The sequence below is a fragment of the Mastomys coucha genome, unplaced genomic scaffold (assembly GCF_008632895.1).
Source record: "Mastomys coucha isolate ucsf_1 unplaced genomic scaffold, UCSF_Mcou_1 pScaffold5, whole genome shotgun sequence".
Classification (NCBI taxonomy): Eukaryota; Metazoa; Chordata; class Mammalia; order Rodentia; family Muridae; genus Mastomys; species Mastomys coucha.
This window is the reverse complement of record NW_022196911.1, coordinates 2,014,268-2,028,264: the sequence shown is the minus strand read 5'-3', so window position 1 is coordinate 2,028,264 and position 13,997 is coordinate 2,014,268. Positions and strand designations below refer to the sequence as shown.

The 13,997-nt window shown below is 42.9% G+C and overlaps 1 protein-coding gene across 13 annotated transcripts in view; it reads left to right on the top strand.

Annotated features, from left to right (window-relative positions):
• Syne1 (spectrin repeat containing nuclear envelope protein 1) overlaps positions 1 to 13,997 on the top strand; it is a 506,592-nt gene that overhangs the window by 262,386 nt on the left and 230,209 nt on the right. For 12 of the 13 annotated variants that reach the window (XM_031352591.1, XM_031352581.1, XM_031352587.1 and 9 more), the window contains 7 exons: positions 3,990 to 4,133; positions 4,445 to 4,600; positions 6,254 to 6,418; positions 7,994 to 8,166; positions 9,706 to 9,859; positions 11,842 to 11,985; positions 13,323 to 13,487. In XM_031352591.1, coding sequence (XP_031208451.1) covers positions 3,990 to 4,133; positions 4,445 to 4,600; positions 6,254 to 6,418; positions 7,994 to 8,166; positions 9,706 to 9,859; positions 11,842 to 11,985; positions 13,323 to 13,487 — 1,101 coding nt within the window. The remainder of the gene's footprint in view (positions 1 to 3,989; positions 4,134 to 4,444; positions 4,601 to 6,253; positions 6,419 to 7,993; positions 8,167 to 9,705; positions 9,860 to 11,841; positions 11,986 to 13,322; positions 13,488 to 13,997) is intronic. The other variant, XM_031352592.1, reaches the window with a different exon arrangement.

Sequence of the window (13,997 nt, the reverse complement as noted above, 5' to 3'; positions counted from 1 at the left end):
TGTGGAGCTTGTGCCCAAGGTCTGCTCTGGACCCCAGCCCAGGCAGACCGGAAGGAACTGGAGTCACTTGGCTGGTGGAGTTCCTGTGTGCCTGGTGCCACTGGACCCAGTTACTCCCAGTGTTGGGACAGATGTTGGTTCCTGCTCACCTCTGATCCTGGGTGTGTCAGAGAGCCTGGGAGTGGAGCTTCCTCTGGGTGTTGTGGGACTGGCTGCAGAGCCTGGCATATAATTCTTACAGAAAGAACTGAGGGCATGGGTTCAGGAAACTGTGGAATGATGTTGAGAAGGGTAAGATGTTGAGAAATTTGAGGCAGACATGAAGTTTAGGCAGAGATAAATGGAGACAGAGAAACAGTGAAACGTCTGTGTGTCTAGCAATTTGACTTTGAATCTCAACCAATTTCCCTCATGAGAATGCAAGACAGTTTTCCCAGGATGAAGTCTATCAAGAACTCTTACAGATGCATTACAAACAACAGACTCATTACAAACAATAGACGCTTCAGGGTACCATGATTCATTTCTTTCTTCAAGATTCCTTGAGAAAGACTGAGTGAGTGAGTGGCAGGCTTTAAAGCTGGAGGTGAACATGTCAACTTTGACTGTAGTATAAACAAGAAGGAGGAATCATAGATAGCCAGAAAAGTGCTGTAGAATAAACAAGAATTGGAAACTGTACTGTACATAGCCAGAAAAGCAGAAGAAACTTATCATAGTGGTGCATGTGAAAGTGAGGGTCTAAATAGCAGAGAGTGTAATAGAGCAGGTGATTCATATCTAAGACAAAACACAACAGGATTTGTCAGTTAACTATGTGGGGGGAGTGCCAAAATTAAGTTTGATTCTTGAGTGTCTCATCTGGAAGACTGCGAATGAGGAGGCTGTTAACTGAGATGTGAATGGAGATATAGATACATTGTAGTTTTGGGAAGTGAGTTTATTTCATCAGATTAATCTACACTTGCTTTTGTGTACCTGGAAAGTGACCTGTGGCTAACAATCAGAACACAGCAGCTAACAGAACCCCGAGGGTCTGACAAGAGGGCAGAACTGAGAAAACAGTGCCTGGCACTGTAGGCAACTACAAAACCACTCCATTTAATCCTGAAAGCCATTATAGATCACCATAAATCATTTGTCTCTGTCATGTGGATGGAGAAATGAAGGAGCCATGCATGAAGGCACAGAACTGGAACAACAAGAGACAGAAGCAGTGTGTTTAGGAGTTTGAAGCCAGTCTGAGCTACATGGCGAATCTGAGCTATCCTAGGCTAAATAGTGAGACCTTGTCAATAAAAAGTAAGGAAAGAAAAGAAGAAAGTGTGGAGGAAGGTAGGAAAGGAAGGAAGAAGGAAAGGAGAGATGGGGAAGGAAGGTGGGGGAAGGCAGACTAAGGTATAGGATGGCTAAAAATCTGTAGAATTCACACAGCTGGGAAGTGATGGAGACAGGTCGAATCTAGCACTGTGCCTCAGTGATTCATGCATACAGTTAGAGTGACACAGGGTTTGAGACCTTCTAGATGTCACTGGACACACTGGAGAAATCACTGGGCAAAACCTCCAGTGTGAACACAGAGTAGGGAGCCAGTACCCTCTGCACAGACACAAAGTGCAGGTCTAAATCCAGAGGCTCAGAAAGAGCTTCAGAAGTCCACGTCAAGTGCAAGCTTACTGCTGACTCTTAAGCACTCAGTCACCACACACAGATGAAGCACCCAGTTTTTCTTCTGTGCTCGCTGGGGTATTTGCAAAGCCACAGTTTTTGATCATGGTTCTTTATGTGTAGCATCTCCACAAAACAGCAATAACAGGAAGATGTAAATGCCTTGTATTTACAAATGCATTTAATTGTTCCATTAGTATTTGGCAAGAGTTAATCTGGACTCTGGGGATGCAGCAGAGAGGAAACCAGAACAAACCCTCTGTTCTAATGAACTTTACATTTTATCAGATATCACTCTTGATAATTTTACCTATGTGATTTATTTTAAACTCTCTGATGATTTCCTGCAGCTAATACATCTCCCTATGGGAAACATAGAAGACATGATCAAGTACCAACTCTACCAATACCCTGGATCAGATGCAGAGAAAGCTTTGAGTCAATGTCCAAGAGGCTCTCTCCAGTCTTCATACTTATTTTCGCAGATAACATTTTGTGGACCTGATGCTTTAGTAAAATTACCTAAATTCTTTAAGTCTTTTATTTGTCCACATTGCAATTTTAATAATAGATTCATATGATTAGACCTAGCACTTCATAAGAAATAGATTCCTCTGCTACCATGAAATGTATAATACATTATCAGCATGCTTTAATCTATAGTCTATGAAAGTAATAATATTTGTACTGTCCTTATGAGATAAGCACACATTCTTAATAAGAATATGTGTATTCAAAGCATGATAAAAAAATGTTATGGAGATGATTTGGTTGGTAACATGCTTGCTGCACCGGCAGGAGAGCCTAAACTCAATTCCCAGCTCCTACATAAAAGCCAGTGGGATCAGGAGAGCTCTTGGGCTTTGCTGGCTTGCCAGTCTAGCCAAATTGGTAAGCTCCAAGTTCAATGAGAAATGCTCTCTCTAAACAAATAAGGTAGAGGGGATGGGATCGTGACTCAGTGGTTAGGACCACATACTGCTCTTGCAGAGGACCTGAGTTTAGTTCCCACCACCCAAATCAGGCAACTCACAGCTGCATGTAACCCCAGATACAAGGGAGCTAACTCTCTGTTCTTGCTTCCACAGATACCTGCATTTACATGCACATGTTCCTACACAGACACACCCACATATGTACATAACTAAAAATAAAATAAATCATTAAAATTTATAATAAAAATTAGGGAGCAAAGCAATCATGGAAAAAGTTCCTAAGACGTTGACCTCCTAGGAACACATTCACACACATGTGTACCCTCACATCCACATAAACATTCACACAGACACATACACAGAATAATAAGTGCATAACTTACATATGTGTGTGTGTGTTTATATATAGTGCTACTTATCCTATGATTAATTAGCTCTTACCAGTGCTGGATCATTCCTATAAGGAAACAGGGTATATTCCAGGAAGCATGAGACATAGGCCTTTCCATTGTGGAACTTATAGTCTCAGGGTATAGTCCAGGCATAGCAGTATCAGATGGGAATGCACAGCCCAACCCTGCCTATGATTAAGCTTGTGTTTAAAAAAATCAAAAGCATGGGAGTAGAAATGAGCTATCCAGAGAATTAAAGAGAATGGTTGTGTAGCCTGAAAGTAAAGGCCTAAACACTCTTAAAGGATGCCAAGTGAAGGTTGGGGATCTCTCTCTCTCTCTCTCTCTCTCTCTCTCTCTCTCTATCTCTCTCTCTCTCTTTCTCTCTCTGTGTGTGTGTGTGTGTGTCTGTCTGTCTCTGTCTGCCTGCCTGTCTGTCTGTCTGTGTATATCTAATTGTCTCTCTGTCTCTGTCCCTGTATGCCTGTGTCTCTGTCTCTGCATATGTCTGTCTCTCTCTGTCCATGTATGTGTCTCTCTGTCTGTCTCTGTGTGTGTTTGACTATTTCTCTTTCTCTGTCCCTATCTGTCTATCTCTGAGTATATGTCTGTCTCTCTGTCCTTATCCCTATCCATGTGTGTGTGTGTGTGTGTGTGTGTGTGTGTGTAGGTCACAAATTGACATCAAGTGTCATCTTTAATCACATTTAGCCTTATTTATTTATTTATTTATTTATTTATTATCAACAGGGTCTCTTTCTGAACCTAGATGTGGCAGTCTGCTAGTCTGCAGGGATTCTTCTGTATGTCCTTCTCAACTCTAGGATTATAAGCCTGTGCTATCGTGCTAGCTTTGTTTATTTGGTTTAGGTTGGTTCTGTGGATTAAGTTCCCATGCCTGAAGGTTTGCAGAGTACTTACTGGTGGGCCTCCTCTCCACCCCTTGGGATTTTTGTTTGTTCGTTCATCCCCAATGTTATCTGAACTCTGGCAGAATCTGAAGATCCAGATGAAAGACTTTGAGGTGAGCGCAGAACCTGTGCAGAACTGGCTGAGTAAAACGGAGAGGCTGGTGCAGGAAAGCAGCAATCGCCTCTATGACCTGCCCGCCAAGAGGAGAGAACAACAGAAGCTGCAGGTGATGGATGGGGCCGACTTCACTCTAGCCAGATGCATGCTGGGAGCCCTAGTCTTAGCTAACAGCGCCTTAAGACTCAGTGTTCCTTCTCCTTGTTCTGACAGAATTGAGTTAATGTTTTCTGTCTCTCCTCTGAGATATGGTTGGTTTTCTTCCCGTAGCAGTCCACTGTGTGTAGCTTGAAAAATAATGCAGTCTTCAGGGGGACTCCAGTTGCTTGTCAATGTTTACTTCCATGTTCTCTGGGCCCAAGTTTCGTCCTCCATGTGCTCGCCCCAGCCTCTGAATGGTAACCCGCTTGTGCTTTCCAGTCTGTCCTTGAGGAGGTACAGTGCTACGAGCCTCAGCTCCACAGGCTGAAGGAGAAAGCTCGGCAGCTGTGGGAGGGACAAGCTGCAAGCAAGAGCTTTGTGCACAGAGTGTCGCAGCTGTCTTCTCAGTATCTAGCGCTAAGCAATGTAACCAAGGTAACGCCTGGCATGTGTCGCGTGTGAGTGTGATACTGATGTCGCAAAACTGGACTGTCCATAGGTCATGCAGGGTGCATCCTGACACCCCCCCTACCACAGAGTGGTAGCTCTGGGTCAACCATATGGCATGCAATCATGACATCTCCTTCACCTTGAAAGCAGACTCATCACTTTTACTGTAGCTCTTAATGTGGCTCTGTGAAATCAACCGGGGATGTTTCAGAGACAGAATATATTACCAGTCTCCAGCATTAATAAAATTATATGTTCTATGGCCCCAGGGCTCAAGAAAGCAAATTAACTACACGGTTTCTATGCTGAAGACTCATAGATTACATTAAACTGGAAAAACATGAAACCGGACGCAGTTTAAAATGTACTGGAGCCATAGAAGAAGTCTAGGGTAATTTTAAAATGTCAGCCAGCTTCTGTATACTCATTATATAGTAGATGAGGATGTATTAACCAATAGTTTCAATTAAGATTCCAAAGCAGAGTTTGGAATTATCAATGACTAGCCTGAGTAAATCTTTTAAGGACCTTTAGAGTAAAGTACTGGGTACACACAGGACCTCACTGGGTGAACTCCACCCGAGTAATGCAGACCCTGTGAATGGGTCAGTCCTTTCAAGCTTGCACAAACTATAACATTTGCTTCTTTTTTAAAAATTTCAGATGTTAGCATTTAGTGACTCTATTATGTGGATCTTTGAATAACACGGCCTCATTCATTTTACTGTAAAGTTACTTCTGACCTGCTAATTTGGGTCTTCACACAGTTCTAATGTCAACCAGCCCCACTTGTACCGATGATTATTTGATAAAAAAGGCTGCTTTTGTAGAGCCATATGTATCTGATTTTAGAAAATCTGGCACATCAAGTTAGACGGGATTAAGAACAGCTAGTTGTAACTGGTATGTTAGTGCACATCTGGAATCCCAGGACTCAAGGGGTAATGGCAGGGGAGTTGCTATAAATTCAAGGCCAGATTGGGCTGGGTTGTGAGTTAAAAGCCAGGCTGGGCAGCACAGGCAAGACCTGTCTCAAGATAATTAAAGTAAAGCATTAAAACCAAAATATGACCTGGAGTGAACAAAGAGGGAAGAAGCCACGGAGGTTTTCTTGTCCTTTCAAATGCAAATGTTTGTGTTCTGTCCTCTACCTGTGTCCAGAAGCCTCATGCTCTACTCCACTCCTGTGCAAAATTACGTTTCAACTAAATACATACACATACTACATGCGTGCTATTTAGAACCATTACAACATAGCAAACTGCTGTGTTTTAAGACTGTCTACAGTAGCTCTGTAAGAATATGTGGTGTCAGCTGAACGTGAAAGCTAAAGATGTTAGTGGATTGAATGTCAATATGTATTAGGAAGAAATTCTACTGAATAAAAAGGAAGTCATGATTCTCCTAAGCATATCAGTGTAAGGCAGTGGATGCCAATCGTCATGCCTCTTGATCTGCCTATTCTACAGATTTTCCACTATTTAGAGAGGCGCGCCACACACCCCTCATACAGTGAGACCAGGCTTGTTCCTTTTCTGGGCAGACTCTGATGAAGCGTTAGCTTCCAATAGGAGCAGATGCAGGCTTGTCAAATCTCTGTGGAGCTGACAGCTAAAAAACCATCTCTGTCGTTTCCAGGAGAAAGTGTCCAGGCTGGACAGAATTGTTGCTGAGCACAGCCAGTTCTCCCTGGGCATTAAAGACCTGCAGGACTGGATGTCGGATACACTTCACATGCTGGATTCGTACTGCCTCCCCACGTCGGATAAAAGTGTGCTGGATGGCAGAATGCTCAAGCTGGAGGTGTGTATACGGAGGGGCCCCTCACTTATTCATACATTGCCTTTCCCCACATCTCTATTAGCCTTGTATGACTATGTGGTCCTCTGTCTATATGAAATGTCTAGATGCTCTGCGCATGGGTGTCTGCTTACATAACATGCTCATCCCTAAGCATTAACTATTCATTTCAGCCCTAACACATTCATCCACAGACGCTATAAAAAAAAAAATAAGACACAAATGTGGTGATTTGTGATCAAGAAGCCAGCTTCAAATTCCATCACAGACACGTGAATTCCAAGGAAATATCTTGGTGGAACATTTAATTCACTTATTTAAGTTACTTTTCTGCCGGTATCCCTTAGTCAACTCTTCCCCCATCAATTCTATTTTGCATTTGTAATGATAATAATTAATCTTTGTCCACCCATCTCTCCCTCATAACTTCAATGCCTAGACTGGAACTCTTTTTTGATACCAAGGGATCAAATGTGAATATAAATATGAATAAATATGACCTTTGTTCTCCAAAGCTATGTTGTCTGCCACTGAGGTTAAAATGTAGGAGACATTGATATCAAGTGGTGGTGGTGGTGGTGGTGGTGGTAGTGGTAGGTGTGTAGGTTATATATACACACAGGAATGGAACAGTGTAGGAGAGATGGGATTGAACATTGGAAGCTTAGGAAGTCTAATACCTAACTCAAGCTTTTAGGAATGATGGGTGGATGGGCTGGTAAGATGGCTCAGTGTGTGAAGGCTCTTTCCACCATTAAACCTGAGCCCCAGTTCTTGAGACCACATGGTATAAGGACAGATCCACCTCTTCTAACTTGCCCTCTCTCTGCCTGGTCTGCCTGCCTGCCTGCCTGCCTGCCTGCCTGCCTGCCTGCCTGTCTGTCTGTCTGTCTGTCTGTCCCCTTCCCTCCATTTCTCTCTTTCTCCCTCTTTCCTTCCATCCCCCTCCCTCTATCTTTTTCCCCACCCCATTCCCCTATAAAAAGTAAATGCTTTTGTGTTTTTTGTTTGTTTGTTTTTTAGAAAGAGGGAATGTCCTGGGGCAGACGACTGGATGGAAATTTGAGGGAGATGAATATGGGGTTGCAAGCTAGAGGGAAAAACCATTGTGGTAGCTGAGAGCAAGCTTGCTGTTTCCTCCTGACCAGGCAGGTGCAGGACCACTAGAGGCTCCGCTGAGCTGCAAAAGTGGTCAGCCATAGGATAGGAAGGGAGCAAAAGGTTTGCATCTTGACAAATACTACCTCTCTGGCAATTTGGACTTTAAATTTCCTTTTCCTGCTACAAAGAATAGTGCTTGTGAAAACCTTGATCTACATGGCCCATTTCCATGGGGAGACTACTGAGAACTTTGAGGGTCCAAGGATATACACCCTCAACCCATGTTAAACCAGGAAAATGAAATGTGGAAGGAAGGAATTAAGCAGAGAAGACTCAGGACTAGGATGCAAAGGCTACGCAGACACCTGCAAGTCTTCGGGGCCTCTGAACGACGTGGCAAGCCAACGATATTAAATACATAAACATGAAGGCTTCTGCATTTCTTTTGTTGTTGTTGTTGTTGTTGCTTTTTAACAGGCTCTGTTGTCAGCAAGACAGGAAAAAGAGATACAGTTGAAAATGATCGTGACCCGGGGGGAGTACGTTCTGCAGAGTACGTCTCCGGAAGGCAGCCCTGCTGTTCATCAGCAGCTGCAGGCTGTGAAGGATATGTGGGAATCGCTCTTGTCTGCAACAATTCGATGTAAGAGGTGAGTGAAGCTCCGCCCGGTGACTGAAAGACGAGGAGATGCTCAGATGGTGCCTGTTTTCTCTCCTAGCTTCCACTTTCCTCCACCCCTTCCTTCTTGCTACTTCCAATTCCATTTCTTTCCTCCCTGCCTCCCTTTCTTACTCCGTCCCCCCTCCCTCCTCTCTTCTTATAGGAGCTCTAAAGGGCAAAAGCATCTAGAAAGTGCAACCTTACTCACAGCTCACCTGAAATATTGGGCCTATATTTTGTTGCTGATTGATGCTAAGAAACCAAAGGATAATAAACATTTCATAAAATGGAGATATTTTGATTCATTCCAAGTGATTCACTTGGGAGGATTCTCAAAGAGATATTCATCAAGGACTGAAGGAAAGGAATGCCATCAAACCAGTCCCACAGTGCCCAGCGGGGCCTTCTTGTCTGGGTGACTCCATGTAGTTTGTTTTTTTTTTTTAAGATTTATTTATGTATATGAGTACACTGGCGCCATCTTCAGACACACCAGAAGAGGGCATCCAATCCTATTATAGATGGTTATGAGCCACCATGTGGTTGCTGGGAGAGCCAACATGTGGTTGTTAGAACTTGAACTCAGGACCTGGAAGATGAGCCAGTGCTCTTAACCTCCAAACCATCTCTCCAGCCCCTGACTCCATGCTGTTTTTTGTTTTTTGTTTTGTTTTTACCTCCGAGTTGTTATTCCATTTGAGGACAGAGAGTGGAGACACTGGTAAAGAAGCAACCAGGACACAGGATGGGGTTGAGGGCTATCTATCAAGGGGTGACAGTTCCTTGGCACTCTGTTAGCATTGCTCCCAAACTGGGACTACAGCAGGGCTCAGGGAATCGCCTCAGCCTGAAAGATCCAGTATCCAGCACCAGGGGCAGTCTTCTGCAGTAGGAGGTTTGAAGAAATCTGTGAGAGGTCACTGACTGGGTATCTACCGAGGCCCCGGTCACAGTATGAAAATTAGTCTCAATAATCCACAGCAATAACTATGTGATATATATATTGACTCCAGGAAATACTTGTCTGCAAGGGGAATGTTACGTTTTCACATTTAGACCACTTCGGAAGATATTGCCCCATTCTCCGTTGTGATTTTATGATTTTTAAATTCCCTGCTAAATGGTCACTTTACTTGTTTTCCCCAAGTTTGTCCTTCCTCCGACAGTCACTCTCTTCTGTCCTTCCTACTCTGAATAGCCTTATGGATTGACCTGCTGGGAATTAGTGGTTTCCAATTTGATCTAGACATCCCACTCTGGGTGATGTTCAGTCTCTCCAAGTGATGGTGTCCCCTGGGCCCTCTAGAGATCATGTTCAGTCCCAGTTTGGAGCTTGGATTTAAATGCACTCTGCTCTCTGAGGCTACTTTCATCAGATATTTAGAGTGGGGTTTGGTAAACCCAGGCCAGCTGTCTATCCCAGGTCTCTGGGCGTTCTGCTGGCTGTGAGGGAAGGAATGCACATGACAGACATTAGAGCCTACAGATGCTCAGATTAGAAAACTGATGTGTATCCAACACCTTGCAGTCAGCTAGAAGGAGCGCTCTCAAAGTGGACAAGTTATCAGGATGATGTGCGGCAGTTCTCCAGCTGGATGGATGGTGTGGAAGTCAGCCTGACCGAATTGGAAAGACAGCACACAGAGCTACGAGAGAAAGTAACTTCTCTGGGAAAAGCCAAGGTTCGAACTGGATTACACCTGCTTTTCATTCTAGTGTAAACTTCGGGCAAAAATGTGGTCACCAATGCACCAGTAACGCACATTCGAGGAAATTAAACCTCATGCTATAATTTCTAGTATCTTTCTATAATAGGATGTTATTTGTAGTTATTTAACTCAGGAGTGAAATTTCCTTTTCCAATATAACCCTATACACCAATGTTTTATAACACAGGCCATTTAATATTTGTCACCTCTTTATGTCATCAGTAAATGTGCTTTCTTTTTCTTACATTGTCTTCATTACCACTGTTTTTCTTACCTACCCACTCACTCATCCTCAACACTAGATATGAAAACCAAGGCCCGTGTATGCCAGGCAAGTGCTGAAGTACTGAGCTAAACCATAGGCCCTATATTACTACTTTTATTCAGTTTTGGTCCAACACCATACAGTTGTAGCATGACATGAAAGATTTAAAAATATGTAGAGTTTTAAAACTCTCACTTTGAAGTGTATTCAAACACAGCCATGCGGGAACCCTTTGCTGGGTAGCCAAGGCATCCAGACATATTATTGGACTGCAATAATATGTCTTGAGCTGAGTTCACTATAGTCTGTGTAGAAATCCTTCAAGCTCTTGATGTCTGCCTATTCACATCATTTCATAGGGATCATCTTAAGCTGCCCATCCCTTACCTCAGGACCCTCCCTTTCCTCTCCATAGTATCACTTAGTTCCTGACAATCCATATGTTTCATCTGAATTCTAAATTTCCTGATTCTCTTCTTGTTTCTTGTTGATCGGCGGCTGCTCTATTCCTGTAAAGGTGAACACCTCACTTCCCTAAGAGCCCCTCATTGGTCCCACCCCCATTTTTTGTGTAGCCCTGGCTGTCCCGGAACTCACTATGTAGACCATGTTGGCCTTGAACTCACAGAGATTCTCCTGCCTCTGCCTCCTAGTGCTGGGATTAAAGGTGCTCCCCACAACCTCCCGGCAGGTTCCCCACTATTTACAGTGTAATATTGAGCTCCCTCAGGAGTTTGTAAGATGGCAAGCAAAGGTTGTATTCTAATAGGGATATGTATACTCACTAATAAGTATTTATGTATAAAATTGTAACTAGCAGATGTCACAGTAAATGGAGATATCACAATGATATTGCATGGTATGAGACACTAATCTGGAAAGGGTTAACATAGATTGTTTGGGATCAGAGAAGAGAGATAAGAAAGATATTTCTGAAACAGAAGGCAGACAGATATTACCCTAAATGACTGAGAACAAAGAGTAGTCTGGAAGGAATCAAAGATGGAATTCTATCATGTCAATAAGCTGAGGAAGGAAAGGTTCTGGTGCATTATGGGATGAGGATTGCTGGATAGCAGTGGTGGGGTGGGGAGAGCTAGGAGGTGATCTGGGGGAGGGTGCAAACTCTTGCACTGTGTTCAGGCCTCCAGCAGACTCTATACCCCAGCTTGCCCTAATCTTTCAGTTTACCTTTGTCTGAAAAACTCCTGTTAAAATCCAATCGAAAGTTAAGAGTGGCCTGGAGTAGATATTGAGAACAAGAGAGTCCTTCCAATGTTCTAGAATGGCTGTTTGAAAGGTGGGGTGGGGGTGGGGGGTGGCATTTACTGTTTTAATAAATGACTGAGGAAGAAGGCTTGAGACAGAACGGTGATAGAGTAGAAATCAGGAGGCCATTCCTAGATATAAGAAATTTGAAATATTCAAGAAGAAATAGAAAATAGATAATTGGGAATTGAAGACTCAGAGACATTCTGGACCAGATCTGAAATATACATTATAACATTATATGAATTTTTTTTACACATGCACACACATGTCTTTATAATCCAGGTGAATGGATGGAATGGATGGATAGAGAAAGTTCATTTATCACCAGTACAGTTAAAAGACAATAATTTGCCCAAGATCGTTGTGCTGGTACATGAGTTGTTCATTTTATTGGTTTTTTTTTCCTTTTGTTCTCTAGCTATTAAATGAGGAAGTGTTGAGTCACAGCAGCCTGCTGGAGACCATTGAAGTCAAGAGGGCAGCCATGACAGAGCATTACGTCACCCAGTTAGAACTGCAGGATCTGCAGGAACGGCACCAAGCCCTCAAAGAGAAGGCCAAGGTATGGCTGGCCAGGGTCGTGTGGACTCACCCAGGACTGACAAACTCGTGAAAACAGGGTGAAACAAGCTAAATGAATCTTAATATTTTAAAAATATCACTAGCAAAATCAAATACAACTTAAAGCATTATTTGTATCTGAAAATTAAGATGGCAAGATAGTTCTCAGCCAAAACCAAAAGCCAACTAGAAATGTAACATTTTCACAAAACTTGATGAGATCTTTGGCTATGGGAGTTTAATAAAGTAGAAAACAATCACCTCATAGCCTTTGCCATTTGTCATCAAAGCTTCCCAAAGGAAAATGACAACATCTGTTAGGAGTATATTCTACTTTATTAGAATTCATTAGCAGTCCAGAAAAATAAATCTGACAACTCCAAATTCTCATTTAAGACACAATGTTAACATTGCCGTTTTCACTGCTAACAACTGTGACTTTTTAAGATAAGTAAACTTACTTTGTTTTTAGTATGTCCATCTAACATTTCATTAAAAACTCACAGTACAGGTAGTTAATTCAAAGTGATCTTTGAGATCTTTCCAGACTTAAATATTTGTTTCTCTATTTTGTTATGGGCCTTTTTTTTTTCAGAGAGAGAGAGAGAAATGCTGTCTTTTGTTTAGTTGTTTTATTAGTTCTTTGAGAATTTTGTATAATACATTTTGAATGTATTTGCCCCAACCCACCCCCTTCTTACCAGTCCCCATTTGTGTTCTCTTTTTGTATAAGAAACTTAAAGGTTCTTTTCAAAAGGAAATTATTCATGTTCTGATGATTTAATAATTACACTTTTCTCAAACTTCAAAAGTGTAGCTGACAAGATGTTTCAGCAAACAAAGGTTCTTGTCACTGAACCTGACATTTTGAGTTTGATCTAGACCCCAAAGTTGGAAGGAGCTAACTGGCTGGAGAAATCGTCTGCTGGCTACACACACACACACACACACACACACACAGAGAGAGAGAGAGAGAGAGAGAGAGAGAGAGACAGAGACAGAGACAGAGACAGAGACAGAGAGACAGAGAGACAGAGAGAGACAGAGAGAGAGAGAGAGAGACAGAGAGAGAGACACAGAGAGAGAGACAGAGAGAGAGACAGAGAGAGAGAGACAGACAGAGAGACAGAGAGAGAGAGAGAGACAGAGACAGAGACAGAGACAGACAGAGACAGACAGAGACAGAGAGAGACAGAGAGAGACAGAGACAGAGACAGAGAGACAGAGAGAGAGACAGAGACAGAGAGAGAGAGAAGCATAAAAGAAGATTAAACTCCAAAAGTGAATTCTGCTTCAGTGATATGTTTGTTTCTTACTTATTTTAAATGCTGATGACAGGAAGCAGTTACGAAGTTGGAAAAGCTGGTCCACCTTCACCAAGAGTATCAGAGAGACCTAAAGGCATTTGAAAGTTGGCTGGGACAAGAACAAGAGAAACTTGACCGATGCTCAGTGCTTGAGGGCGACCCCAACACCCATGAGACAACATTGCGAGATCTTCAGGTAATTCTATCAGAAACCAAAGGGCTCCTACCTATGAAAAAGAAGTAATGATTTCAAGTGATGGGAAATTAATGTGACCTCCTGCAGAGAGCTGATACACATTCAGTTAAGGTGGGGCTCAATCTGGAACATTCTCTTTCCTATCACTTGTTGGGCAACTTAAACCAACAAAACCAGTTCAGCTACCAGGGTGACCTCTGACAGCAGTAACTACTGATATGGTGCTCAGGGCTGACTGACATGCCCACCTGCTGCTCTCAAGAAGACAGTTTTCAGATGAAGGATAAAATAGCAGGAACTGACAAAGTATGGCAGCCCTGGGTGAAGCTGAGAGCATGCTCTGTGGCCACCTGGTCTCAATCGAAACCTCCTGTATGTCTGAGGATCTAGGGCTTGGCTCAGAGTTCTCAAAGAAGAGGAGCTAAGAGATGTATGGATACCCTGGACAGTGGGCTGCAGTTCAAGGCAAAATGTCAGAGAGAGTGGGTACGGTGGTCATAGCCCTCATCC